Source organism: Ptychodera flava, chromosome 7, assembly GCF_041260155.1.
Source record: "Ptychodera flava strain L36383 chromosome 7, AS_Pfla_20210202, whole genome shotgun sequence".
In the NCBI taxonomy this organism is placed as follows: Eukaryota; Metazoa; Hemichordata; class Enteropneusta; family Ptychoderidae; genus Ptychodera; species Ptychodera flava.
The window spans coordinates 14,592,827-14,620,634 of NC_091934.1; the positions used below are offsets into that span (position 1 = coordinate 14,592,827).

General features: G+C 38.0%; 2 protein-coding genes across 2 annotated transcripts in view; one reads left to right on the forward strand and one right to left on the reverse strand.

The window, feature by feature from the left end:
• Nucleotides 1–10,739: 10,739 nt before the first annotated feature.
• On the reverse strand, nt 10,740–12,693 carry LOC139136842 (ubiA prenyltransferase domain-containing protein 1-like). The gene has a single exon (XM_070704677.1). The coding sequence runs from the start codon at nt 12,570–12,572 to the stop codon at nt 11,622–11,624; it is 951 nt and encodes a 316-aa protein (XP_070560778.1). The 5' UTR covers nt 12,573–12,693; the 3' UTR covers nt 10,740–11,621.
• Nucleotides 12,694–12,788: 95 nt separating this feature from the next.
• LOC139136838 (serine/threonine-protein kinase mTOR-like) overlaps nt 12,789–27,808 on the forward strand; it is a 148,656-nt gene continuing 133,636 nt past the window's right edge. The window contains exons 1-14 of the mRNA XM_070704671.1: nt 12,789–12,929; nt 13,318–13,617; nt 16,822–17,054; nt 17,803–17,904; nt 18,653–18,751; nt 19,720–19,854; nt 21,355–21,417; nt 22,499–22,750; nt 23,481–23,593; nt 24,094–24,139; nt 24,913–25,046; nt 25,881–26,009; nt 26,534–26,697; nt 27,201–27,403. Of these exons, the coding sequence (XP_070560772.1) occupies nt 13,407–13,617; nt 16,822–17,054; nt 17,803–17,904; nt 18,653–18,751; nt 19,720–19,854; nt 21,355–21,417; nt 22,499–22,750; nt 23,481–23,593; nt 24,094–24,139; nt 24,913–25,046; nt 25,881–26,009; nt 26,534–26,697; nt 27,201–27,403 (1,884 nt within the window). The 5' untranslated portion in view covers nt 12,789–12,929; nt 13,318–13,406. The remainder of the gene's footprint in view (nt 12,930–13,317; nt 13,618–16,821; nt 17,055–17,802; nt 17,905–18,652; nt 18,752–19,719; nt 19,855–21,354; nt 21,418–22,498; nt 22,751–23,480; nt 23,594–24,093; nt 24,140–24,912; nt 25,047–25,880; nt 26,010–26,533; nt 26,698–27,200; nt 27,404–27,808) is intronic.

The window sequence follows — 27,808 nt, forward strand, 5'->3', positions numbered from 1 at the left end:
GTTAGGTGGGGAGCCTCTTTCACACTTTTTACAATCGCCATAAGCTTTCCCCACACAAACAAAACATTACCGTACACACTAATCCAAACTTCCCTACAAATATCCGAGGTGAAACAAACATTTTCATTAACACAAAAAATCGGATAAGAATATAGGAACACATTTTTGAAACGAATTAAACACAAACTCGACACAAAAACATTTTGGATAGTTAGGTGGGGAGCCTCTCACACTTTTTACATTTTTTCTTGAACGTGATCGCATTTCTCACATGTTACGGAAAACACGCTTGCACAAGCAGTCGCTATTGTTGTTTAATGACGTCATGAAATCACGCGTGATTTAAAACTTTTCCCGGCCAATCTCGTGGGATTTGTTTTCAAGGTCCAAAAAAAAGTTTAGGGTCGGGGGGTTTGAACTAGGGTAGGTCGGGTTACCGGAAACACACAATTTTTTTTTTAGGTCTAATGAGGGTTTAACATACGAACTCATAGAAACAGCTGAAGTACCTGCTGTACAAAACCATTGCGTGTCGTTGACATATAATAAAAAATAGCGCTCATTTTCCCCTACTCGATAAGAAACTTGTACAACAAGGTTTACCCGTTTGATAAGCCAAGGAGAGGTATTCATAACCACCTCTTATTTACAGTGTATGATATTAAGGTACTGGTGTCAGCAATTACACGCACTGAATCTTACAGTAGAGGTGATTTTGGCAAGGGTTTATTAATCTCTTAATCTCTGTTCTTTTCATTTTTCACGAAGTGCGTCAAAGTGAATGTGAATAACATCTAAGGAGGTTGATTTTACTGAGATATAGCTAAGACATAGTTATACAGTACAGTAGCATTAACCACTCAAGAAGGAAGGTGTTGGGAGCTAGAATTCAATTACGTGACGCTATGGTAATATGACATCAAATCGATTCCAGCAATCATTATCATTCAAGGCAATAAATTACCAGGTCCGATAAACAGTAAAAACAAACCACAAAGAAACATAAGATCACTGACAAAATCGGTAGTACAATCTTGAACCACTATATAAGTGGTGGTACCAGGTGTCCGGAATGGGTAAGCGTACCCTGCTAGCATGCTACACCCGTCAAGATTGAACTAGTGTGACAAAGTTATTGTACGGTAATTCAGCTATCTGCTAAATTACTGTTCTGAGTCAAAGTCGGGAATACTGTCTTTCATCATCTGAGTGACAGATTTGCCATATTTAGATATAAGATCTCCATATCTACCATAGAACTTCTTAAAAGATCTAACCAACCTACTTTGTGAAAATCCTTGTCTCACCAGCTTTAAGACTAATAAGCTGTGTCTCTCTTGAAAATCTCCATATGAATCACAAGCTCTACAGTATCTCAGTAGTTGTGAAATGTACACACCATAAGCTGGACTCGACGGAATATTACTGGTCAAGTAGGGAAAGTTAATGATTTCAAAATTAAAATCATCCCTTTTATCATACAACTTGGTGTGTATTGCATTGTGTCTAATTTCAATAAATAGATCAAGATACGATGCTGAGTTCATGCTCTCCGTTGTTTCTTTAATTTCTAATTCATCTGGATATATGTGATGGAGGTAATTAGAAATTCCAGGATTGTTCAAACTGATGAGATCATCAATATATCTATAGGTATTATTAAAGGACTTTGCAACTCTTTTAGATCCTGAACTATGAAGAGTCTGCATGAAATCAGCTTCATATGAATACAAAAATAAATCAGCAAGAAGTGGTGCACAGTTTGTACCCATAGGAATGCCTATAGTTTGCCTGAATGCCATACCGGCAAATGAGACATATATGTTGTCAATTAGGAAGTGTAGCATCTTAATTACTTCCGTATCAGTGTATTCGCATTTGGCATCACTGTGTTACTAAAATAGCCTGAATTGTGTTTGATGACAATGTAATCATACCTACGACTGCCATTCTTGTAAAAGAAGGCCTGCTTAACCAATGATGACAACCTAGTTTTAAGCTTGTTGTGTGGGATGGTGGTGTAAAGTGTAGAAAAATCAAATGTGCGGATTGAACCATACTTGCTTTTGTTGGTATCTAGAGTATGTAATAATTCTTTAGAATTTTTCAATATCCACATCTGATTAATCCCACTCGTTTCATAAACCTTGTCACAATATCGTACCAGACCAGATTTGATGGTTGACAAAATTGTGGTCAAGAGTTGTGACAAGCGTTTGGTTGTACATCTGCTGCAACCTGCTATAAAACGTTGCTTATATGGATTCTTATGGATTTTGGGAATCCAATATAGTCGAGGTAGAACATTGTCATCATTTGATAGCTTGATGCCAAATGCATTCAAAACCGATGAATGATTATCAAATATTTCCTGTTTGGACAGGCTTGATGGACAGTAGGTGGTATTACTGTAACCTGAATTAATTTTCAGTTCATTCATCAAACACTGAATGTAGAATTGCTTGCAGACAAAAATGATGCTATGGTAATGAATGGGGGAGGGGGTCATTTTGCATTGCATGCACAGCTTAAATTCGCTTTCCCTCCCCGTACGAATGAAGAGACTCCCTTAATTTTAATTTCAGCTTCCGTATTACTACGTACCGAAAACACTTTTTGTAGATTTTTAATTGTTCATGGGATACACAGACGATGATACTGTTTTGTTCAGTTTGCTCTGTATATACAGCTATACTGACGGTGAGCGGGGCAGTTTATTTACAGGTGTGTCAAATTCATTAATAACTAATGTATGTAGGAAAATCTTACATAAGTGGTGGTTGATTTTGACTGAGCTCCCGATAAAAATTTGGATGGAATGCCTTAACCTGCCTTATACTGACAAACCAATTCAATCGTCACAAAGAGTAAACTCCATCATTTATCATCTATGAAATATCCAATGTTTCATAGTCTATAGTTTATTTGGAGGCGTTTAAAACAGTCGAATTCAGAGTGGATGAATTAGCAAAAAAGGTGAAAACTGGTAGAAGATGATCCGTGAAAATGGACCAAACGTTTTGCAACAAAGACTGGAGTCTCAGGTAAAAATGACAGAAGCCGAGTCTAAAAATTGATCTTATGTTGGTATTTTCACCAAGAGTCGATAGAGCCGGAGAAACTGGCCGACTGTAGCAGCGAGCTCCGCTGCCGACATCCTGTCAGTGTTGCCTTTGTCGTCAGTATATTACTGTATAACTGCTAAACAGATGCCCGTGCTGTGCATCGTAAGTGTGCCGAGTTGTTTTTGCCAGGGTAAACTGAACCAAAAAAAGATAAGTTTGCCAGCCGCTGCTTCAAGTCTGTGGACTGGGCTGAACTACAGCTACTAAAACTACGGTTCTAGAGGATACTTACAACTGAATGATGGACAGTTGTCGGTCGAAGCTTCAGTCTACGGTCAAGCCAGTGTATACGATACATATTAGACATTGTGCGTCACTATTGTTGGATGGAGTATACCGGAGCCCCAGTAATGCTAACTTTCGATGATTTCTTTCATTATTTTTATTTTATATACCAATTGCAACTTCTTATTCAACTCCCCAAAGAATGTTGAAACACCCACTATTACTAACTTATCGTTCAAATGTGTAAAATGCATTTTTATTGCTTACATTTGAATTTGTTGTCTGGACCAGAAGTCACTTTTCAACAATAACAATGCAGTTTACAACCGTAGGGGTGAGTTGACAAGCTGATATTGTGTATATCAACATTCTTTGGGGAGAAGAACAAGGAATTATGGTTCACATTCAAAATAAATAATTGAAGTGCGTACCTTTTTATCATATTTGTGACAAATTTAAAAGTAGGACATCTGTCCAAATGTGAACCTGACCGGACATGATACGAAAAACAAAGGCGTGAGGGCGCTTTCTCCCACAGAGATTTGTGCGCGGCTGTTCAGTCAGACTTTCGTGGTGTTTCCAAGCATACCATTGATCCTCTCATTTGAAGTCTCGTCATAATTTATTGTAATTCGTTAGTTTTGCCCGTCGTCCTCCGTGCTGTAGTGACTCTCGTACCGTACCCAAGGAGAGGTCGTCGACCATTCGTACTGCTTCGCCCCTAAACGAGGCAAACAGTCAGACAGAGGTTCAATAATCAAAGTGCGTAAAATCTATCTACGATTTTGGTAGTAAACAAACCTACTAAGTAGTCAGTAGTCAGTCAGTACTTTTTGGGAGCAATGATGTCGACTGTATTTTTTAGCTAAAGGAAAAAGAGAAATCAGTTGCGACGGCGTCAAAGGCCGTATTGCTATTATGTCCACCATCAATAATTTAGGGCGGCAAGAGCTTGCAAGTCCTTCACTGTGCAAGTTACTGAAAAAACACTTATATGTATACCATTGGTTGATGCAAAGAACGAAAGGTGTATACTAAGTGTTTGAACGTTTGCCATTGTTTTCATGTCAGTGACATTTGCGCAATAAAACAAACAGTAAATTATAGAATGCTCTACACCTGAACTCTTTAATTTAGGGCGAGTTTACACTACCTGTAACCGTGCAAGCAGCACTCCTTTACTACGTCTATGCTGTATGTAACTTGTGTGACACTAACGTACCCATACAAACAACACTTACTTTGCAATTTTACGTTGGAAGTAAACAATCTATAATATTGTAGATGTTATACATACATACATACATACATACATACATACATACATACATACATACATACATACATACATACATACATACATACATACATACGCGAGCCTGCATAAAGAATACAAGTCGCTATAATCATGATAATACTGTAGAGTGTCAAACTCCTAATTTGATTAGTTGGCAAAACCAAATTGTAAAAGTGTATTTGTTTCTTGCCAACTCTCTATGATTTACCATACGTAGACGACATAATTTACTTTATCAATGTACTGGAGATAGCACTTTCATACATGTTTGCTGTCTGGTCTACTCAATCATTGCTCACAGTTTACCCCCTTGGCAATGTAATGAAAGCCGGAGACGGAAGGAAAGCCGGAGACGGAAGGAAAGAAGGAAATTTTTTGCAGCAAAGTTTCATAGATGATTTAGGCTGTTTTACAGTCCAGTTCAGGACTCTTATAATGGTGATACCATGGGCATTGTGCGCGTTTCGTTATGGAAGTCCGACTGTATTCTGTATGTGAAAAGTTTGTATATGAAAAGCAGTGTATTCAACAGCCTTCAAAAATCGGAGTGACAGGTAATTTACATAACGACGAATAATTTTCATATTCCATTTTGTCAAAATATATTTTTTATTTTCGGTTATTAACATATGAATGAGTTAGAATGGACTGCTGTAAAACATAGGGGTGGCCTGCCCCTCAAAATGCCCATGTGGAGAACCATCGAAAGGACGCATGACTACCTGAGCCTAAGCGCCAAAACTTTCGCATGAAACGTTCGCTCTTCAGTTGGGTACCATCATAAGTTTTTTAGTAGAAAGCGAATGGTAAAAATTGTAAATTTCCTGCTGTCGGCAAAATAATTAATAGTGATGTTGATTCTAAGGTTGGTATTGTGAGAAAGGTTGCATGATGTATGAGTCGAAAAAGTTTATAATGCAAAAACAAACCCATCGTTTCTTGTTACCGCGCTCGTCATTTCAGAACCTGAGCGTCATGTTGTTTTTTGAGGGGTTACACGCTCATCATTACAGGCTATCCTTGATATCCCTGTTTGCATGTCCAAAAATGCAAAAAAGAAAACGGAAGTATTATGCAGCCAATGATAAAAGACAATAACTGTTGTGTCAATTGCGGCATTGTTAGGAATAAAAAAAAAAGAAATTTAAAGAAAAAAGAAGAAAAAAAGAAAACCGCGTGTAACTTTTGCTGAATGTCAAGGACCAGAAACAATTTTATTCGACCTAAACTGGCACTGCGAAAAATAAATTTGCATTGCAATCCCAGTAGACCCTCTCCATATTCTAATGGTTTATCCACAGGCCTTATGCCACGTAAGTCCCTCTCCCGTGTATATGAGGTGAGACCAAGAGGTCACAGGTGAAATTCAGTAAAAAGTAGTAAAAAGTAGATTGCAGTCTGTTTTTGCCACTTGCAAGTCGCGACCGGTTTTCTTTATGTTTTTTTTTATTTCAGATTTCATTAATGATGAATGTATTACGCGAGATACAGCTTCCGGGCATTTATCAAAGACCAGTGAAAAGCGTTGAATGAACGCCACCCATTGACACGGAATATGAAAAGGACACGTCTGAATAAGTTGCACATACGGAAGTGACATATCGCACAATAAAGTTAATACAAAGGCTGCAACGATAAACAAGACCTGTCATTACAGGATTGAAAGGTCATACCTTTTGAAGATAGACAATGATAAAACCCACGCAGACACTCAATCTATCTGTGTTTTATCTAAATCGTGAATGTGGACCTGTTGACATCTTGCATCCGCAATGACCGTGATCAACCATATGTTTTTATGTCATCCACAAAAATTTGTCTCTATTGTTTGTTCCTCGACAGGTGTGTGAAATTCACGGAGATTGCAAATATATTGAACAATGCATGCTGACCCATCATCTTCCGTTATGATTTCTATGATAAATATTACACTTTCCCTAGACTTTTCGGTGATAATTTACAACTCAGAGAGAGAGAGAGAGAGAGAGAGAGAGAGAGAGGAGAGAGAGAAGAGAGAGAGAGAGAGAGAGAGAGAGAGAGAGAGAGAGAGAGAGAGAGAGAGGAGAGAGAGAGAGAGAGAGAGAGAGAGAGAGAGAGAGATATATAACCTGGCACGTTTTCATTTTTTCCTCGTGAATTTTTGTGACATACATGTTTTACCGAGAATGCCATATTGCTGCAGCCGACTGTATGTCTCATATGTTTTTTCACAAGCAAATTTGGGTCGTTAACTCTGTTTATTACCTCCCCCCTTATCAAATACTATTTCCTATTGTACTCATGAAAGAATGTTGAGATACACAATCGCCGGTTTGTCAACTCTGCCATGCAGTGCATGTATGGACTGCGCATTGTTATTGCTGACAGGTGAATTGTGATACGGACAAGAGTTCATATATAACCCATATTATAGTTCATATTTGTATATAACTGTGCATATATGCACAGACTCTATATTGGCAGGCTCAATAGCTGGTGTTTCAACGTGCTTTTGGGAAGCAGTACAAGAAAGTGTAGTTGAAAACAAAAGGAGCACCGTGAAAAAAATCAAAAGTTATCGATACTGAACCCTTATTGGTATATCCGTAACGAGGGAAGGAATATTTCAATCTTTCGCGTGGAATGTTGCAATATCTTATTTCATATGCTATTGATACTTTCAAACTAAAAAGAGGAATAGAAATTAAGAACCCCAGTCTTGCAGAAGTTAGTAAAGGCCAGACATTGAGTTCTAACGATGTGTTTGTAGTTCTTTTGTTCGCTGGCCTGTTTGTTTTCAACATTTACACGCGAATTCTCCATCTTAGCTCAACAAAACAAAATTGGATACGAAAGCTTGGAGCGAAATTGGCGCCAGGTGGTTTAAATATCAAACAAGAAGCAGAGCGCAAACGAATGCTAAGTGAATTATACCTGAATGGAATAAACTAGTTCCGTTTTTGTTCAATTGAGCATCGCGGCTAGGTCATAATAGTACAAGCAACAACCAATATTTGCAAATGCGAGTTTTTTATCTGAATCTCTGAAAAGCAGTGGCTGCGATAGACTTTCGACAGTCCCTCGTACTTTTGTTGTTAGTCTCTGCAAGCCTCAAAGCCACCCTACACTTTGACTTGCTTTTGCTAACTGCGTCTACTATGATAGACAAATGCCATAGACACGAGCTCGGTTTGTGAGAGATTTATACACCGGCTCTGACAAATACATAACCTTACAAGCAGGGTTTGTCAAGATTCTTAACCCTTTGAGCGCCAAAGCCTATCTTTGTCCCCTTTATAAAATAAACCCCTGTCAATTGTTCTCAGATTTTTGACGAAAGTTTGAGAAAATACTGTAGCCAATGAAATATGTCCATTTGGTCCAAAATTATCAAAAAATTACAGATAAATTCATGAAAATTGGTAAAATTTTGCACTAAAATTTTGGCGGGAGAAAATTACAGCGATCAAAGGGTTAAGATGGGTTGTGCCCTGTCAGTTTTTTAATGTTAAATACAGAGCCCTTTGACCCTGTTAGAAGATGAGAGAGATGTTTCGCACCGTTGATTTCGGAATGATGGGCGAATGCTATGTAATGTTGACCTCAGAAAAACTTCAGACGATGACAAGTTAGCGAACAGAAAAAGTCGTGTTTGTTCTTGGTTAAATGGTCAGGTTTACACAGCTGTCTCAAGCAATCAACTGTTTGAAGCATCACTCAGTATAACATCACAAATTTGCGCGACCGGCACAATCATTTGCTGGGTGCTGCGATGTTACCGGCAGGATTTCAAGTTTTGGCACCCAAAAACACACTGACAGACAGACCAGTGGACCGACAAAAAAGACAACGAAATATCATTTCAGACTACTATCACACCTCTATAATGTCAGGTATAAGTCCAGACTGTCGCTCTGGAATTTAGGATCGATAACGGTCCAGCTTTCTCTGATTCTTGAGAAAAGCATATTTCATTTCAAAATGCCTGACGTTAACTTCAGAAGGAAAACAAATTTTATCATGAATAGGTCAGGCAGTGTATTACAAATACATTTTAAATTTACAGTGACATTGCTTTCAAAATGCCCATCACGCGCATGGTAAACTGATTCCAGTGAACATTTATGCCGTCCACCTGTTGTTTGTTTCGAAACAAATCGGATAACAATGGCGCTATGGATATCTTTTTATAGATCCACCTATATCTAATTACACAAAATTACTTCAAGTGCAAAGTAATGATATCTGTTACTTACGTTTCATGCATCCATGCAATCATCAGACAGAAGAAGTAGAGAAAGGATTCTTAGCTCGACAGTCTCATATACGAATGATCGGGGCGTACCCGATCTTGACATAAATTACTTTAAGTAAAAAGTAATAATACATCTTGCAATTTTATATATATATAATATATATATATATATATATATATATATATATATATATATATATATATATATATATATATATATATATATATATATATATATATATATATAAAATAAACAGATTATATATATATATATATATATATATATATATATATATATATATATATATATATATATATATATATATATGTGTGTGTGTGTGTGTGTATATGTATATTCCGCAAACAAGACTTCAGAGAATAACGAACAATCGATACTTCAACACCCGACAAAGGACATCCAAAGATGCTCGTTAGTTTACTTGATGGTTTTCAGAAAGCGAAGCCTGCAGCGAACACAGGAATCTGTTCAGTTTTCCATCAAGACAGCCTCGGCCATCACGGGAACGCCTTAAATTGTCGGACATAACAAGATTGTGATGACGTTTATGAACATGTGTTACGCAACATTGGGAACACGCTTGGTTACTCTCCGTGTGATATCGCGGTTAGAACTATGCATAGGTATAACTAGTGCCGATATTGACTTCTGTGAGAAATAAAGACAAGCCTGTTGCACATACTATGCGCAAACATTCCTCTTATTATGAAGTTGACTGTCCACACGCCACAAAAATACACAAACGAAGCTTCGTGACTGTTCAGATTTGATGAGACATTCAGAAACCATCAATCGGTTGTTATGTACTTCGGCGTGATTGCGCTGCGAGGTGAAGTGATAAAGCGTCACTTGTCTAACATATATGTATAATTTTTTTCAAATGTGAAGTGGGCTTATAATGAGTAGAGGTCATAGTTTTGTGTGGAAGCGAGTAATAGCATGTTTCACGACACACGTAATGACAGTTAGCACGCAATGCCAAAAGGAACAATAGCTTAAATAATATCGATGCATATTAATATGTATGTATGTATGTATGTATGTATGTATGTATGTATGTATGTATGTAATTATATGTGGACGTATGCATGTATACGTTGTATGAATAGATGTGTGTAACCTGGAAGAATTCACTCCTATAATGGAGGATAAAGTGAAAATGCTTGTTACTCGAGAGGTGCACGATACTGATGCTCCTTTGCGACATTTTGGCCATGTCAATTGGCCGTTCCTGATCCACAGCGGCGATGTGGCCCCAGTACGGCCATGATTTTGAGCGTTTGTACGAGTTGTGTGCACCGTTAAGAAAATTGAGTTAGGCCTGCTCTTTGAACTCGTAGGGCTTCATATACAAAATATGCTCATTAGGGAATCATCCGAATATGACGTCCAAATCAAGAAATTGGGAACAGAACACAAATCGTGGTAGTCTGGAGGAGCGGTGTGCAAAAATCGTATGGCTGCCAGCGCGTGTGGAACATCACCGCTATCAGTAATGAATATATATAATCGTACGTATGCTACGCACTAAGTTGTTTGATTCTACTAATAATGGTTCAGGTTTCATTGAATGTTAGCCGTTATGAATATTCAAATCACTCCCACACAAGAAGATTTTCTCTTGCCTCTCACGTGAAAAGCAAGCGTTTTGAAAACACGATCACGATAGACAGCGAATGTAAACGTTAAACAGCCACACTTTAATCTGTTGAGTGGATATGTTTACCAACCTAGATTTCTAAATATACATTCTATGACTGTAGGACGGGAGGCGAGGGCGAGTGTCACCCGATGAAGAATTATCAAAACACCATAATAAACATAATGCACGTACACAGGTTTCGTCAAAATACCTTCTTACCACATTTTAATAAAATACACTTGCTAAATTTAAAAACAAGAAGCATTTCTATCGAGATGAATAAAAAATCAACTTGTGTCTTTAAAGCATTCACATTAAAATATCATGAACCAGTCAAAAAGGTGATGTAACGGCAGTAAGATAACAAAGCAATATGAACTCTACACTCTTGATTTTGGCAAACAGCTTCTTGTTTTGCCTGTTCACAGTGCACCTGTACTTGGTGAACAGGGTAACATGACTCGCCTAAGGTGAAACTCGAGGCAGAGCCTGGTCAAATTTACGGAACAAATTACCTGTGCTTTCAACAGAAGCGGCTGGAAACCAATACACGAACATTTTAACACATAAGTTACGGGGACAAAGTCGGTGTTTGGGATGTATTTCAGCCAATATTGTATTGTTTGTGAGATCATTCATAAAGAAATATGCCCTGTGGTCAACAAAACGTAACTTGGTTACATCTTATCGGCAGAAAAGATAAAAGAGAACCTGCTTACATAATTCTGGTAGATAGCAGAGATTCCATGCTGATGGGGCAAGCAAGCCGCTCTAAACTGCAACACAAACTGTGTTTTACAGTGTATTTGTCGCATGCATGCATGCTATATCGACGCTAGTTCATAGCTGATTTGTAAAACACATTCCACGGCACAGAAAATACCGCAATTCATCGACTTTGTCCGTTTTAAAAAGGAGAAAAAGTATTCATCAGCCTTTCTTTTGACAGCTGGAAAAATAATCTTTTGATCCATGAAAAAACGCTCAAAATTGATAGCATCACATGGTGTCATCTTCATTCCTGTGCGTCATGGTAACAGTGCTCGCTGTACTGACTGGAATTTTTGAAGTTTTGTCTTCTACAGTCCAGGGAATGACGCCGCATCGATCATAAAGCAACCCAACACATAAAATATGCCCAGTAGAAGATTAAGTTTGGCGGTCCGTTGAGGAATCTTCGAAAGGCTTCCCTGGCGAAACTTTTTCTCCAAATCAAACGCTATGGGCAGAGTAACCAGTGGCAGTAGAAAACCCGGGGAGAAGTTGATACCCAGTACACAAAATATGATGTATGGCAGAAACACTAGAATCACGTAAAAACTGTACGAGCCCATCCGTCCGAGTAAAATGGCCACGGTGACGACGCCTGCGTTCCGGTCCGCTTCCATGTCCCTCGTGTTATTCCCGTGTAGTATGGCTTCCGTGTTCAGCGCGAGGGGCAGTGCATACAACAGCGGAGATGTGGCGAGAGTTCCAGTTTGGGCCACGTAAGCAAACATTACAGCAAGTGGTCCAAATGTTATTACTATGACCAGATCACCCAAGGCTAAATATTTTAGACCTATTCCACCGGTGTAAAGGAAAGAGCTGGACAATCCGCCGAAGTATATGAGAGCTAGGTGCTCCATTTTAGCCGGCGAAACTACAACGATAAACAGCAGACATACACAGCCGAGAGCGTAGAGGACAGCCCCGAAAGTCGCTACGTCTCCAGGTTCCAGGATCCGATCAACGAGAGTACGGTCGTCGCTTTTCTTACTATCGATGCCTTTCAGGTAGTCAAAGTAGGTGTTTGTCAGATTTCCAGCGCCATGTACGCACAGAACTCCGGCAAACGTCAGCAGGGCCGTCATTATGTTCAAGGTACCGGTGGATTTGTACGCCAAAGCTGTTCCCAGTGCCACCGGAGTCAGCGAAGCGCTGAACGACCAAGGCCGTAGGGCTAACCAGTACGACGATATTCGCGATCTCTGTCGCATAATTCCCTTCTTGGTCCCATTTGCCTGTCCGTGAACACTGTTGATTTCCATTATTGGCGAGAACAAATAAAACTAGCCTCAATGTAAAATATTTTCATGTTATATCACATCGGCACGTACTCCACCGAGCGTGAGCGCCGACCAACATGGTGCGGATATGACGTCACAAGTAACCCATGACCCTAAAGATCCAATATTCATATGTTTTATCTATACTTTCAGCAAACGTGACCACTAGGGAGCAATTACGGATGAAAACATATGCAAAAATATTCATCAAATCTTCCTCGTATCTTTGAAAGACTAGTCTATTTTTCTTTCGACAAGGAGTTGAGTCAAAGGCAAATAGGTCAAAGGTTGAATGAAAACGAGGCTAAGGATATCACCTGAAATGGCGATTCCCCGAAGGTAAGTGTTTATGCGTTGTTTACAAGTATTGTCGAGCACAGAAGTATACCATTATTCTCATTCACATGATTGTTTATCAACACTTGACTTAGAAGTGTAATCATTTTACATCAGTGGCTTTGGCGAACATTCCTCAAAAAGAAATTAACGAGTCTGGTACTGTGTACATCTTGCATGTGTTCAGATAGTATGGCCATTTTGGCACAGTGCACTGCACACCTTGCTCGCGCAGTGACTGTCTGGCAAAGGTGACTTCCAGTATTTCAACCATGCCACGGTATTTTACAAAGACTTCTCCGAGATTCTAACCCCATCGTTTCACAAAGCGAAAAAGTCACTGTACCACTGCCTTCTTACAACCCTTTATCATTCACACTCTCGGTTTCAGAACATTCGCGTGACTGTCGACAAGTTGTAGACGGTTCCCGGAAGTAGTTTCGTCGGCGACTTCGACTTCAGCGCGCGTGTCGTCACAAGATGATATTCCAATTTATCAATGGGCTCAAGAGTCGGAACGAAGATACGAGAGCAAAAGCCGCCAAAGACCTGCAGCACTATGTCACCACGGAGCTGCGCGAGGTCTCCGTGGACGAGTACACTTCGTTCATGGACAAGCTGAACCACTTCATCTTTGAATTGGTGTCCAGTTCTGATGTCAACGACAAGAAGGGAGGAATTCTTGCAATAGGTTTGTACAGACTTTTACATCTTCAGTAATCTTGGATTTTTACTACAAATCCCCTGGGGCTCCAGTGCACATCAGCGGATACAAACTGAATGAGATTTCCTCTCTATCCCCAACGCAACGCTAGCCATCATTTGCCATTCCTAAATCACATGAGCAATTAAATTGACATGTTATATGTATCCACAATATTCACTCTTGACTTGACTGGTTTTACCCAAAGACCTTTGAGCGACAGAGTCACTCCCTTTCCTAAAAAGGATCTTTTCTTTGCAGCACAACACAAAAGCTCTCTGCTCATGTAAGGCCTGTTTGCCTGTATTTATCAGTTTATTGAGCTACCTGAACTATGTAGTGTACTGCTTCTGGTCACTCGACCCCTGACTAGTTCAACCTCACCTGACCTGGTCACCTAGACCCTTTCCCTTCCACCCTGGTCACCTTGACCCCCTCAAACCTTTCCTTTGGTATGGGGGAGACAAATTTGTATCGTTATCTCGAAAGCACGTTGTCAGTTTTGTTAGATGCTCATAGCACTGAAGGGCTTTAGTGGAAGCTTAGTAATGCCAGAAACACACCATGTGCCCAAAAACCTCCATGGCCAAGCATAGGCAGATGCATAGCTAATAGGCGAAGCCTGGAATTTGAATGGACAATGGTACAAACAAACCCACATGCACAAACGCGCATAGATGTATGTGTATTTCCATACATGTTTGTACACAAGTGGGTTTGTTTGTACTGCCATCGCATCATCTCTTGGGTGTACTGAGTCTGTAGAACACATCACATCCTTTTTATTCTGGCGTAGAAACATTGTCGTCACATACACACAGGCGCTATGTTGTGGTGTCTGCATTTTGCATATCAAAAAGGCATAATTACAGTTTTGAAGCAATCAGATTTTATCACAGAATGACCACCAATTCTCCCAGGCAAGCAGCATGATATATTTTGAAATGTCATATAACAAGAAACCGGAACAGTGTGACAGGGTTGAGGTGACCACAACCAGGAACAAGAAGGTGTTAATTACTAGAGTCAAAACGAACAGGGGTCAAGGTGACCTACTCCTATAGTGTACAAACTTCTGCCCTGAATCCTACAGGGTATATGCTGGCTAGTGGGTTTGTATGTACCACAAGAGTGCAACCTCTGACCTGCTGAACACTGATCTGTCTTACCCCACCAATCTGTGAACAATACAAGTTGATATTACATCCAAGCCATTGATGTGCTGTCATCTAGATCAGATCTGTCTGTGTATGGTAGAGTATGGGACTATGCTCCACGGTCATGGGTCAACCTTGTGAGCAGATAGTCTTGAATTCAGCTTTCAGTTTCAAGACCTGAGAGCGTCCAGAGACTGCCTGGCTTTGCTTGGTATTGAAAGTTGAGCAGCAGGGTAAATTTGCATGAAGAACACCAATTTGATGCAGTGTTAAGTAGTACTGGAACTGACACTGATATCAACCTTGTAGTACTGAATTATGATATTGTTGGTAGCATTTTGACAATGTACAAAAGTATTTACCTTACAACCAATATTTTTCACAATCAGGAAATAATTTACTTTACAACCTTTATTGCACATAATTAAAAATATTTAGAAATTGTTGTTACCTGTAGTGTTACTTATTTTAATAGATAAATTGAGAAAAGTAGTAATTTTTGACAACATTTTCATTATTTCCATTCCCAAAATGAAGTAGATTTTCTTCAACTCTCCTGAAAGTACAGTGCAGGTGAAATGCATTGGGTGAGAATTCATTTTTCAACAATATTAGATAACATCGGATCTTGCTCACATGCAGACGCTGTTTACAAGCTGAGCAATATGACATTATGTTGGGAGTAGGGCAAAAATTTATTCTGAAACAGAACAAAACTATAGATATAAACAAAAGTGATATGAACTCATAGCCACAAAATAACTAAAGGTATACACATGTTGTACAATAGCAGTTGTCCAGTTCACCTGTTCCTTGACTAGAAGTAGCTAATGTGCATACAAATGCTGATACATACATTCATAGGAAAATGTGATGGTAGGTAATAACCTCCAAATATTCAGACTGGTTATAAGCATTGAATTGATTACATGTCAAATGAAATAGATTTTGTTGAGGATAGTCTGGAAGTAGCAAGGTGATTGGCTATGGGACTCAGGTTGATTGATTTCGCTGAGATTTTGTAAATCATGGTTATTTTAAAGACATGGGAATACAAATCAAATAGCAGTTACTAATCTAATAGCTTATGAAGCAAATGCATTAATACGTATATTTCAACCTAGGGTAGCGATGCACTTTTGCATATTGCATTGATGCTTGTATGATCATACCCACAGATAAAGTGAGATATATTTGTGCCAGGCTAATTCTCAACTGCTTATAGGCATTGAAAGGATTAGCAGTACCTGTCACATTAGATCGTAGGTAGGTAACACTGTCACATTGTAAACTTGAGTCATTCATTACGGTTCTCTGACATCAAATGATTTTGTTGTTGGTATGTAGCACATTGCAAAGTCATTGATTGCTGTACTGTCTTTCAATGGAATTCAAGGATGCAGTTCTAAAGTGTAGCCCACTTGGAGAAATGCTTAAGCCATGCAGACTCATTCCAAAGTAGTTTTTTGTGACATTTTATGTCGTCTAAAGAGCAAATGTGGACAGGATGCTTTATTCTATAATTAGATTATCTAATATTAGATTAAAATTATGTTAGATTGTGCAAAACCTATTTTCAACTTTTGCACTTTGTTATCCAACCATAATGTCTGCAATCCACTTTCCATGGTTTACACAGCTGAGTCTCTCTTCAATGTTCTGGAACCAAATTATCTGTTTAGTGTCCACTTTAAAGGACTTTGCCCATCTGTATGAAAGAGTAGCCAGTCACTAAATTTTATCAGTGTTATCCCCAGAGTAATTGTAGAGAGGTTCACTCCACTCTTTAATTTTGGTAAACAATAGAAACTCATTACCATAACATTTACATTTATTTTTATGCAAATTAGCCATGACTCTACCAGAAAATCCTGGGGAGAACACTGTTCATGGAAGGATGGGGTGGCTATGATGCAAAAGATGGTGCATTGCCAAAGTGTTCTAATTCTATAACTAATATTTCTTCACACTTCTTTTACCATATAAGGATATATGCAAATTTACTGTGACCAAACACTTTTCATCTCAATTGCAGTGAGTCTGATTGGAGTCGATGGTGGAAACGCCACACGTATCAGTCGCTTTGCCAACTACCTTCGTAATCTTCTCCCATCCAACGATGTCACTGTCATGGAGATGGCCTCCAAGGCCATGGGGCGACTTGCAATGGCCGGCGGCACTTTCACCTCAGAGTATGTGGAGTTTGAAGTGAGGAGAGCTTTGGAATGGTTACAAGGAGACAGGAATGAATGGAAGAGACATGCTGCTGTAAGATTTTACTTTTTTCCTTTTAACTTTTGAAACCTTGAGTTCTTCATATAAAGAACTTCCAGTACGAATTGATTACATGTGAGTGAAGAGCTATACGGACTAGAAATGGAAAGAATCTTGTGATTGCAGGAAAGCAAAAGCATATGCATGAACATAGATAGAAACATACTTTGAAACTCAGTTCTGTACATCGATTGCTTTTTACCACCATTTATTAAAGTTATCACTTTACATATCATGTGCCCTTTTTGTTCAGAAAGATAATGGTCATGCTTTGTAAGAGGACACATCTATATGTATTCTTCACATTGATCACCAAGATGTTCATGATTTCATTCCTTACCAAGTTTATCATGTTGCTTTTCCTCTTTCATGCCATAATCTCCACTTCTTTGTTTAGTTAATGTCATTGTAAATTGTATCTAAAGCTTTTACATACATAATATAATATAATAATAATAGAATAAATACAGTGTAATTTCACCTTGAAAAGTCGATGTGGCCAAAGAACATATAGCCCAATCTGCTTTACAAAAATGATGTGGTTTATCAGGGGATTTCTCCCATCAGTAGTAAAAATGGGCCCCCTAGGATTGTGTTGATTTGTAAAGTTGTCCAGTGAGGACCCAGTGTTCCTCAGTCTTACCAAAATTTGTAACAGTCAATATGTTGTCTCATAGAGCATCGTGTTACATGGCCAAATGTGTAACCATCAGTATGTATTGACTTGTGTACTTTTTGACAGGTATTGGTGCTGAGAGAGCTGGCAGAAAATGCTCCTACTTTCTTTTTCCAACAAGTTCAGCCATTCTTTGATAACATATTCAGTGCTGTGAGAGATCCAAAGGTAAGATTCCTTTGCTTGTTCTCTGTTTCCAATTCGAGTTTTCTCAATGCTGAAAATTCAATTTGAGTCATAAATATGGACTATGGATTGTTTTACTGAAGTTGTTTCAGTCTGTTTGTGAGATACATCAATTTTTCATATAGAATGTGCGAAAGGTTTGTCATTCTGTATTTTAACCATATGCAAATGCTATAGCTGGCATACGAAACATCTTTGCTTGTCAGCGTCACACATTGTGTAGTTTTCCTAGATCTAGTTCCATGACACAGGTATATTCAAATACAGTTGTAGCTTTGTTACAAAATATTGCATATTTTGTGTCTCACATTCACTTTCTGCTCTATGTATATTTATTTGTGCAACTGATGGACAGATCCGTTCATGTGTTGTTCACACCTTAACTTTCATCAGAACATCATGGTGACAGAGTGCAAATTTCATCATTCTCTTATGCCCTATTTCCAGGACTTTTGTCAAAAATTTTGGGCAATATGATTGAACATCAGTGTCATTTTGAATCAGCACTCGGTGTCCTCCACAGCTTGGAGAAACAGATGGGCAATAATTTACATATCAATGCATAATATGCATATTCTGTTGTCATGAAAATGTATTCTTTTATATGGTGATTAACATATGAATAGATTGCTCAAAAAAAATAGGGGTGGCCCACCCCTAAAAATTTCCTTGTAGGGAACACTGACACTCTTTTACTCAATGGTTTGTGCGTTCCTGTTTTTTACATCAGCAAGCCATCAGAGAGGGTGCTGTAGCAGCCCTCAGAGCCTGCCTTGTCCTTACAGCGCAGAGAGAAACTAAAGTCATGCAGAAACCCCAGTGGTACAAGGTAAGGAACCATTCAAACACCAGCAATACAGATATGGTCTAAGATGATGTAATGACTTGTATGAATAAACAACTTCATTTTCTGTTCAGAAAAATCTTGTTTAATCTCTTCAAACCCCTATTCCCTGTAAACAGGTCCACAATCACCATTGATATTAATTGGTTTGGGCCAAACCATGGTAGTGAAAGGGTTTAAGGTGTTATTGTGGGCAAAATATTGACATAATTATTCTCGTTAATAAGGTTTTTTTATTCTTAAAAAAATTGTTGAGATAGGAATCAGTGTGTCCTTTGAGCCAAATTACAAACCGCTGAATGAGAGTGTCTTTGTAATCCATGAATTGGTACAGAAGTAGTAGAAATGTCAAGAAATTAATAAATTAACTCATGGGTTCAGAAACTGAAGAACTTTACCTATTTTCTGCCAGACAGTATCACTTCCCCATCTGCCAAGTCAGTATTAAACCGAAACCTCCAGTATTTTTGTCCCCTTGGCTTGGCATGTTCAGCTTGCAGTCTGTGAAAATAATGTTGACAGTATACCGGTATATACATGTTCAGTTGCCGTCATATGACCGATTTCTTGCACCCTATGGGACATGTTGTGCTTTACTTCATATAGTTTTAACCAACTTGACGTGATGGTGAAATATGAACTTGGCAGGATAAGGGTCACAGGCCACAGTGATAGACAGAGTTTGTTAGCACATAGGAAAACAAATGTTACACGTTGCAGCTGTAGAAAGCCATACACCTGAATAGGTGGAAATCTGTTAATGTTTGTGGTGCATAGCTGATCAATTGAGTGGATACTTCTTGATACAATAATCATGACCAAGGAGTAAGTGCACCAGAATAAGGCTGCTTGAAGGATTGAGTACAGCATCTCCAGCCTCCAAGTAATTTCTACAACCTTTGAATATTTTTTATCCATAATTTGTTAATCTTTTTATTTTATCCAACACACAGCAAACATATGATGAAGCAGAGAAGGGTTTCAAAGAGAGTGACACTAAAGAGCGTGGTGTCAACAGAGATGACAGAGCCCATGGATCTTTACTGATTATCAATGAATTGATTAGAAACAGTAGCATTGAAGGGGAGGTGAGTCACTTATCATTAAATTGTTGACCTTGATGCCCCACTATCATAATCTTTCTACAATAGCCTGATATGATTGGTTTTTATCAGGAAGAGTTCACTTTACTGAGGTATATTAGGTGTAGTTAATAATTGTTGAGGAGTTATCAGGTGTATTATTAAGCGGCTGTGCAAGAGAGAGGCCATTTATTAGTATCTATATACCAGTTGTTGGGATGTTGAAGTTTTTTTCAATTTTTGGTATTGAGATCCTATTACTAGTATTTCTTCTTTATTTTGAAGTGTACTAATATAACGACAACCTTGCTAGAGTATCAAATACACTTGTACCATATTGATCTGACTTACACCTAACCCTGTCACTATTATTGCTTTTAGTCCATCAACTTATTTTTGTAGAAAATCTTGTTTTACCTTATGACATCTCAAAATAATTTGAAAACTCCATTACAGAACAGCTACTATAAGCTGTGTAATTTTGGTATTCAAAAATGAACCACCATTATTAAAACTTTCGATACGTTTTGCATGTATGACATACAATATCAAATAGAACGTTTTGGTCTGTAAAGTCTCCCTGTATGTCTAAAACTCTTCAGTCTGTTAATTGTAAACTGTAATCCCTGCAAGAAAACGATGATACTTCTTTTGATTTGCCTGTTCGGCATTCCTGTGGTATACAGAAAGCCATGGCAGTGTGCACGACATTAACTCATTTGAAAGCCTCAAGATTTAATACCTACATTATTATTTACACTACCATTTAAATTATGGTTATGAAAGAATGTATGTTCTACTGCAGAGAAACAGACTGTTATTGGTTATATTTGAGAAAAATACTGTGGAATAATCAATACTAAGAGTTACTGATAACTGACATCCACTTCAGCCCAGAAGACCTTTTGACTTCACTCAGTAGTAGTGCAATATTCAGAGACAGTACTAGCATATCCAATGTCTTTGTGCCCTATGCTTTCTGCATTGGACTATGGGAGAGTCCACCATGTACAACACTTGTGTAAAATATCGTACAGCCAGTTTTGACAATGCAATCAAAAAGTGTAGGCTGGTTTGGTCTTGCAGTGTTCCCTTCAAAGTATTTATAGTCAGGAGATGTAAGTTTGGTGCATATATACATGGGTTCAAACCAAGCAGAAACTCAGTAAAGACAGCTTTTGCTTCTGACAAATGTTTACAGGAATCTTTTATCTACGCCTCTGTGGAAAGTTTATGCTTGCAGATTGCAATAGTTTCAATATAGCAAACATTCCATCACCTTTATCATCAGGACATTCCTCTTTTAATGCCAGATTTCTACAGCCACAAGCTTCAAGTTCAATAGAATTTTTCCTGTCTATCATATGTACTTCTACTTGGGACACATTTCCAATTCTCGGGGTGTCCTGAGTGGACAGATGTCACTTTACCACATGGACTCATAACACTGTGTAGTATTGCTGTGTTTACTGTTTTTCAAATCATTGTTACCTTGTTCATCAACAGAGGCTGAGACAAGAAATGGAAGAGGTGTCGCAGCAACAGACCCTGCATGACAGAAGTTTTAGAGTAAGTGATATAGCAATATACAGTGTGTGTGTGTGTTTGTGTATGTTGTGTGTATCATATTACAATTTCACCATTCACCAAATCATTGATGCATGGGCATATAACATTCCATTTATGAGAGCCAGGATGAAGCAGCTAAAGTAGCTGTGAGAAAAATGTGAATAAAGCCAGCTGAGGGAGATATTTCACCATGGCACAATGAAGCAATGAGTGGACTCAATAAAACAGAAGCTTTAAGTTTATGTACACTTTGTATTCCATAAATAGACTCGGCAAAGGATGTACTGAAGGAGTTAATTTCCTGAAAGCATTATTTTATGATATTCCCAGAATATTATGTAAATATTTTCACTGATGATTATTCGCATGGCTCACCCCAAAATGATATTCATTATCAAATGCTTTTAAGACTTTGTATCAGCTATACCTTGGAATTGCTTCATCCTGCTGGGATGTACTTGTATATGATAGACAACCTTATACGTAGTAAAAGATTTTGGTGTTACTGTTTCCAAACAGAAGGTACAATGTTGCATTGATATCACTTGCATGCTTTCAGCCAGATAGGAATATCATCAGGGCCCTAAGGATGTGATGTCTCTTACACAATTACTATTTTCATTAACACTAGTTTGATACTCAAGGTGCTGTATGTCCTTGCATTATATCACTATGGTCTATGGTCCTAGTGACTGTGTTATCTCATCATCTGTTTCTCTGTGCCTGTATCTCAAGGATCAACTTCAAGTATAGACACTTATATACCATACTGTCAAGAAAAAAATTCACTCTATCAATTGATTAATCAATCTCTTCATCGATTTGGTCAGTTACATGTATTTAGAGAGGACACTATGTTTGAAAATTTTGTCCCAAATGATGGTTTATCAAGTTACTCTTAGCAAAAAACTTACTCCATTAAAATATGAATAATTTTATTACTAATTACCAGTGAATGCTTAAATATTTTAGGAAAATTTGTATGATGTATAGTCATATTCGTAAATGGTACTGTAAAGTCTTTTTTGTCACAAATATTCCAACTTATTTTTTGTTTCTGTCTGGTAACTTTTTTCAACAGGAGTTGGGACACTGGGGTTCTAAATCCAAACACCATCACCACCACCATCACCACCATCATCACCATCATCATCACAGCCATCATCAACAGCAGCACCACCAGCAGCACATGATCAGCATCTTCCACAGTATCCAGCCACAGAGACCCTCCCTCAGTCCCATCAGTATCTCTGCCACGGCGCCAGCCCCACAGAAACCAGCCTATGTGGAAAGCAGGTACTGCAGGGAACTCATGGAGGATAAATTTGATGAGGTGAGTAGCATTTCCTCGTACCAAAATGGCAGTTTATCTGTTTTCTGGTGATGAGATCTCCAAATACTCACAAATTAAAATTAACAATGGTATCAGTAGTAAATGTAATATTGATATTTAAACAAACATGTACCGTTGTTAAGGGTCCTACATGTAAACAGTTCTGAATAGACAATATTGAAACAACTTACCTATATACAAGGCTGTTTTCCAATAAATGTTTGGAACATTTGTGAACATTAACCTTTTTAGATCACAAGGACTATATATGTAGTAATCATGTTCAATTAGTCTGGCATTTTGAAGCATCTCATATGTACAAGAATGCATATTCTGTCGGTGTACTGGATTATAATGGTCTTATGCAAATTATTTTTTAATGGACATGTCTTTCATTTACTATTTGAATGGTGTGAAAATTAAAAACTGTACCAGAAAGTTACACTGAGGAAACATTAATGACACAGTGTACATGCAGTACTCATACAACAACATTGTCCCTGCCAAACAGCTGTTCTTCATAATTGTTAAGAGGTTTCCATCTACTCTTGTTAGACCCCCGAATACCTGCCAATCAAATTTCTGATGAAGGGAAAATGCAGATGTATTTCCATATACTTGTGGTATGGATTCCACTTAACGTTTAAGATTCATTTTGCAAGGTCAAACTTGCAGCCAAGTGAGAGCACTTCATTTTAAAATCTGTGTTTTGATTTGCTTTTTTGTTCAGATGTGCTATCAAGTGTTGAAGTACAGAAACAGCCGTAGTCCTCTAATTCAACAGATGTTACTGATCCTCTTACCAAGACTGGCTGCGTTCCAACCACAACCGTTTGTGAAAAAGTAAGTAGCAATACAAGAATTGGCAATGGGTTATTTAAAATATTGAATAACCAAACTGTTGGTATGTGGGGAATTGAAAAATGGTCTGCAGTAAAAGTGTCATTTAAGTTTTCAATTTTCAAACCCTGTTGCCATTGATATTCTGTAGGACTTGTGACCAAAAAGTACCTGAATTCTATGAGAATTCCGTTTTCCTGTGCTACTAATACACTGCATTACTGTAACACATTTACATAAAATGCTAAAAATTCATAGCTTGCATTGTCTTTATGAGTTAGTGTTTTCTTTAAAATTTTTATATTTTGGCTATTTGATTTTCTTAGTAATTTCTGAAAAATCTTCAGTAATCTCCAGTACGTTTTCAAGACAATGTATTGTCTATCATTGATCATCAATACAAACATTTTAAAAACTTTATTGGAATATTTTCATTACTTGTGTTTCCATGACTAATTTACAAATACCTTCAACATAAGCATTGGATTCTTGTTCTGTTTCAGATACCTGTATGACACAATGCATTATCTGTTGGGATGTCTCAAGAAGGTGAGTCTTCTGTTAATGTTCCTGCAAAAGCCTAACCAGATTCCTTACAATGTAATGTTTCTATCGTTAAATTTGAAAAAATGAGTGTTTTGTCAATTTTTGACAAAACTTAGAAATGGCGCATACCAGCTTGACCAAATCATAGCTACCAATATTACGATGGAAACTGTCAAAATCACATTCTGAGGCATCAGACCAGAAGCATCTGTAACATGGGAGAATAAAGTTGCACAAGGTACGAAATTCTTATAAATTTCTGTACGCAGTATGCATTCAATGCCATGCCCAGTAACAACGCTACCTTATTGATCTCCAGCTCTATTGCTGGCAATGCTTTGATACACTTATGCTTTCTATATGCACTGACCTTTATCACAAAAATTACCCGTTTTTCAATATCTTAAAGATTCAATTTCACTGTTTTAGAAATCATGAATATTTTTCCTTTTTTGACAAAATTTGAAATTGGTATGTAAATTTTAGGACACTGGTGCTGCACAAGTGTTAACCCTTTGAGTTCTGTAATTTTTCCAACCAAAATTTTTGTTCAACATTTTCCCAATTTTTATGAATTTTTGTGTAATTTTTGTAATCATTTTTCACCAAATGGAATCGAATTTCATTTGCTACAGTTCTGTATCAAAATTTTTTGCAAAAATCTGAAAAAAAATGACTTGGGTACATTTTATAAAGGGGCAAAAATTGACTTCTGCGCTCAAAGGGTTAAGCAATGGGTGAATAGTCATCCATTCCATACTTTGATTTTTCAACAGGACCGTGAGAGGTCGAGTGCATTTCAGGCAGTGGGTTTACTTGCTGTAGCTGTGAAGAGTCAGATCTCCATTCACCTACACAAGATATTAGACATCGTCAAGACTTCACTACCAGCCAAGGACCTCCCTGCTAAGTGAGTAAAAGCTACAAAGAAACCCACTTGAACTAGCTGTTTGTATTTTGCAATCTGTACACTGGGGATTGCATAAGCTCTATGTATAATTTTTCCTGCATATCTTCCTCTGAGAGAAGCCCTTTCCCTAATCACTGGACTTGTCTCAAATCTCATCAAATTCAAAAGTTGGAAGTTTCTATGTTACATTGGGGCTTACTTAGACTTTCCTGTGGTAATTACTGGCACAAGCCCTGCCGTACATTCCTACTGATCTGCACACTCAGATTGATCTGAAATTTAAACAACTGTCAACCGTCCATTTCAGTTTTACTCTAATGAGGTGTAAATTCTTTTGCTATGAAAGAAAGTGGAGAGCATTAACAATTTCATTTTTGGGAACAACATTACACTAAAAAACAAACATTTTGAATGTGCAAGCCACCTGTATATTTAACCCTTTTCCTGCCAGACAGTATCACTTCCCCATCTGCCAAGTCAGTAAAAAGCAGTATTGAGCCAAAACTATATGTACTTTCACCAACTTTGCTTGGTATGGTATAGCAGCTTTAGTCTGTAAAATTAAGTTTACAGTATCTCTGTCTTCAGGGACCTTCAAATCTTCAAGTCTTTGTTAATATGGGATATGTTTTGCTTCACTAGTTTTAAACAACTTAACCTGATGGTGAAATATGAACTTTGCAAGAAAAGGTACACCAATGCAATGTAGATTTGCTCTCTGTAACCTGTTCTGCACATGGCTTCTTTCCCACACACCCACACCCCCACCTTCAGTCTGACATTTTAGGCTACTGTATTGTAAACTCATCAGTTTGATTGTCACTGTCATTACAGGAAACACAAGAGTTTTGTAGTGGATCCATCAGTGTTTACCTGTATCAGTATGTTGGCCAGAGCCGTGGGTCCAACTATTGCCAAGGATGTCAAGGATCTCTTAGAACCAATGCTGGCTGTGGGACTCAGGTAAGCTGTGGAAATCAATGAATGGTCTTCAAATTTATCGGTGATTTTGTTAGTAGCGGTGACATTCAGTTTCTCTCATAGAGTTACTGATTTCCCTCTGCAATGTGTAATATTGAGTTCAATATTTTAATATTGTTTGTATTGTAAAGAAATGTACATTAGAATTCGCTGTCAAAATTTGACTCACAGTGATGTAGTTAAATTGACCATACAACAATGTGGATCACTTTAAAATGTTAATTGTACTGAAGATGTTATTAACAGAGGTGTCACCACATTGTGGACAGCGAGATTGGAAGAATATATTTGGAAGACAGGCCTGTTGACAATGTTCTAATACAAATAATGTTCTTGTGTTTCTTGTAACCTTTCTTTTTATAAGGAAGACTGGCTAATTATTTGGCTTTCTTGTGCATGTATGCATGCTAGGACAGATACTTAGCTAGATGGATTTGTTATCGCCGAATCATATGGGAAATGTGTGCATCCCCTCAATATCTCAAATTTCTCCATTTCATTCACAGCCCTGCACTGACAGCAGCACTGCATGACCTGGCCCATCAGATACCACAGCTGAAGAAAGACGTACAGGACGGTCTGCTAAAGATGTTATCACTGGTCTTGATGCACAGACCACTGCGACACCCAGGGGCACCCAAAGTCTCAGCACCAGTGATTGCTCCATCTAGTAAGTGTGCTTAAACGACTTCATGAACCACTGCAAATAATGCAAATAATCTGATAAAAGGATGTGGCTACTACTACATTTCACATTGTATTCATATTTATATCCATATGTGCATTCTTGATTTTGTTATTACATGTACATCATCTGTGTGTATAGTCTAGCCATATACTTTCAACTTCCGCTACCAAATTTCTCTATACATGTATCTACTATACTCTCTATTACCAAAGTTGCGCATCTGCACAAAAAAATAGGCTACAATTTCTCAACTTTTGATTTTACAAAAAATTTCAAACTTTCAACCATTTTAATCCCAAATTGTCCAAGTCCTGCATTACTAACCATGTACCGTGATTGTTCCTTAGTTTGCTTTCCAAATGATGTTAATTCAAGTGCAGTTATCTTAAAATAGTTGTTACTTCCCCTTCGCAAATTTTAAGCTGTATGTTAGTGAGTCATGTTATGGATGATTTCAATACATTTGATCTCACTGTCACTTTCAGGTTCCTATGGCAATCTGATAGAAGCCACGGACACTACCAGCACTGTGTTAGCACTGACAACGCTGGGTAACTTTGACTTCGAAGGGCATTCTTTGACTCAGTTTGTCCGCCACTGTGCTGACCACTTCCTGAACAGTGAGCACAAAGAAATACGAATGGAAGCTGCTAGAACGTGCTCAAGTCTTCTTCAGCCTTCTTTGCATGTAAGTGACATGTATGACACTGTAGTCCATTGTCAGTTATTTTTGAAGAGATGTTTTTTGACATGTATTGCTTTGTAAGGAAAGATAACATGTTTGATAAAGGGCCAAAACATTTGCACCTATACTGTACGTATCATACAGAACTCACACAAGCAGTGCCTTCTATCTAAGTGAAATGTTCAAAGAGTACTTATATCAGATAAGTCATGGCACAGTAAGGGTTATTGTGTGAGAAGATGACCTGTTACTGTAGCCTTCTTACCTTATTTCCCAGTGCACAGATCCAACTTCACTATTGAAATCACACAAGACAAGCTGCAGCTAGATTTAGTCTCATCTGTGGTGGGGTTTAAAAAGTAATCATTTGTTGCATCTACTGTAGCGTGACTTGTAAAGGAGGCAAGA

Bases quoted from the DNA above. Each gene is read 5' to 3' on its own strand.
- LOC139136842 (XM_070704677.1), bottom strand. From the start codon at position 12,572: ATGGAAATCAACAGTGTTCACGGACAGGCAAATGGGACCAAGAAGGGA.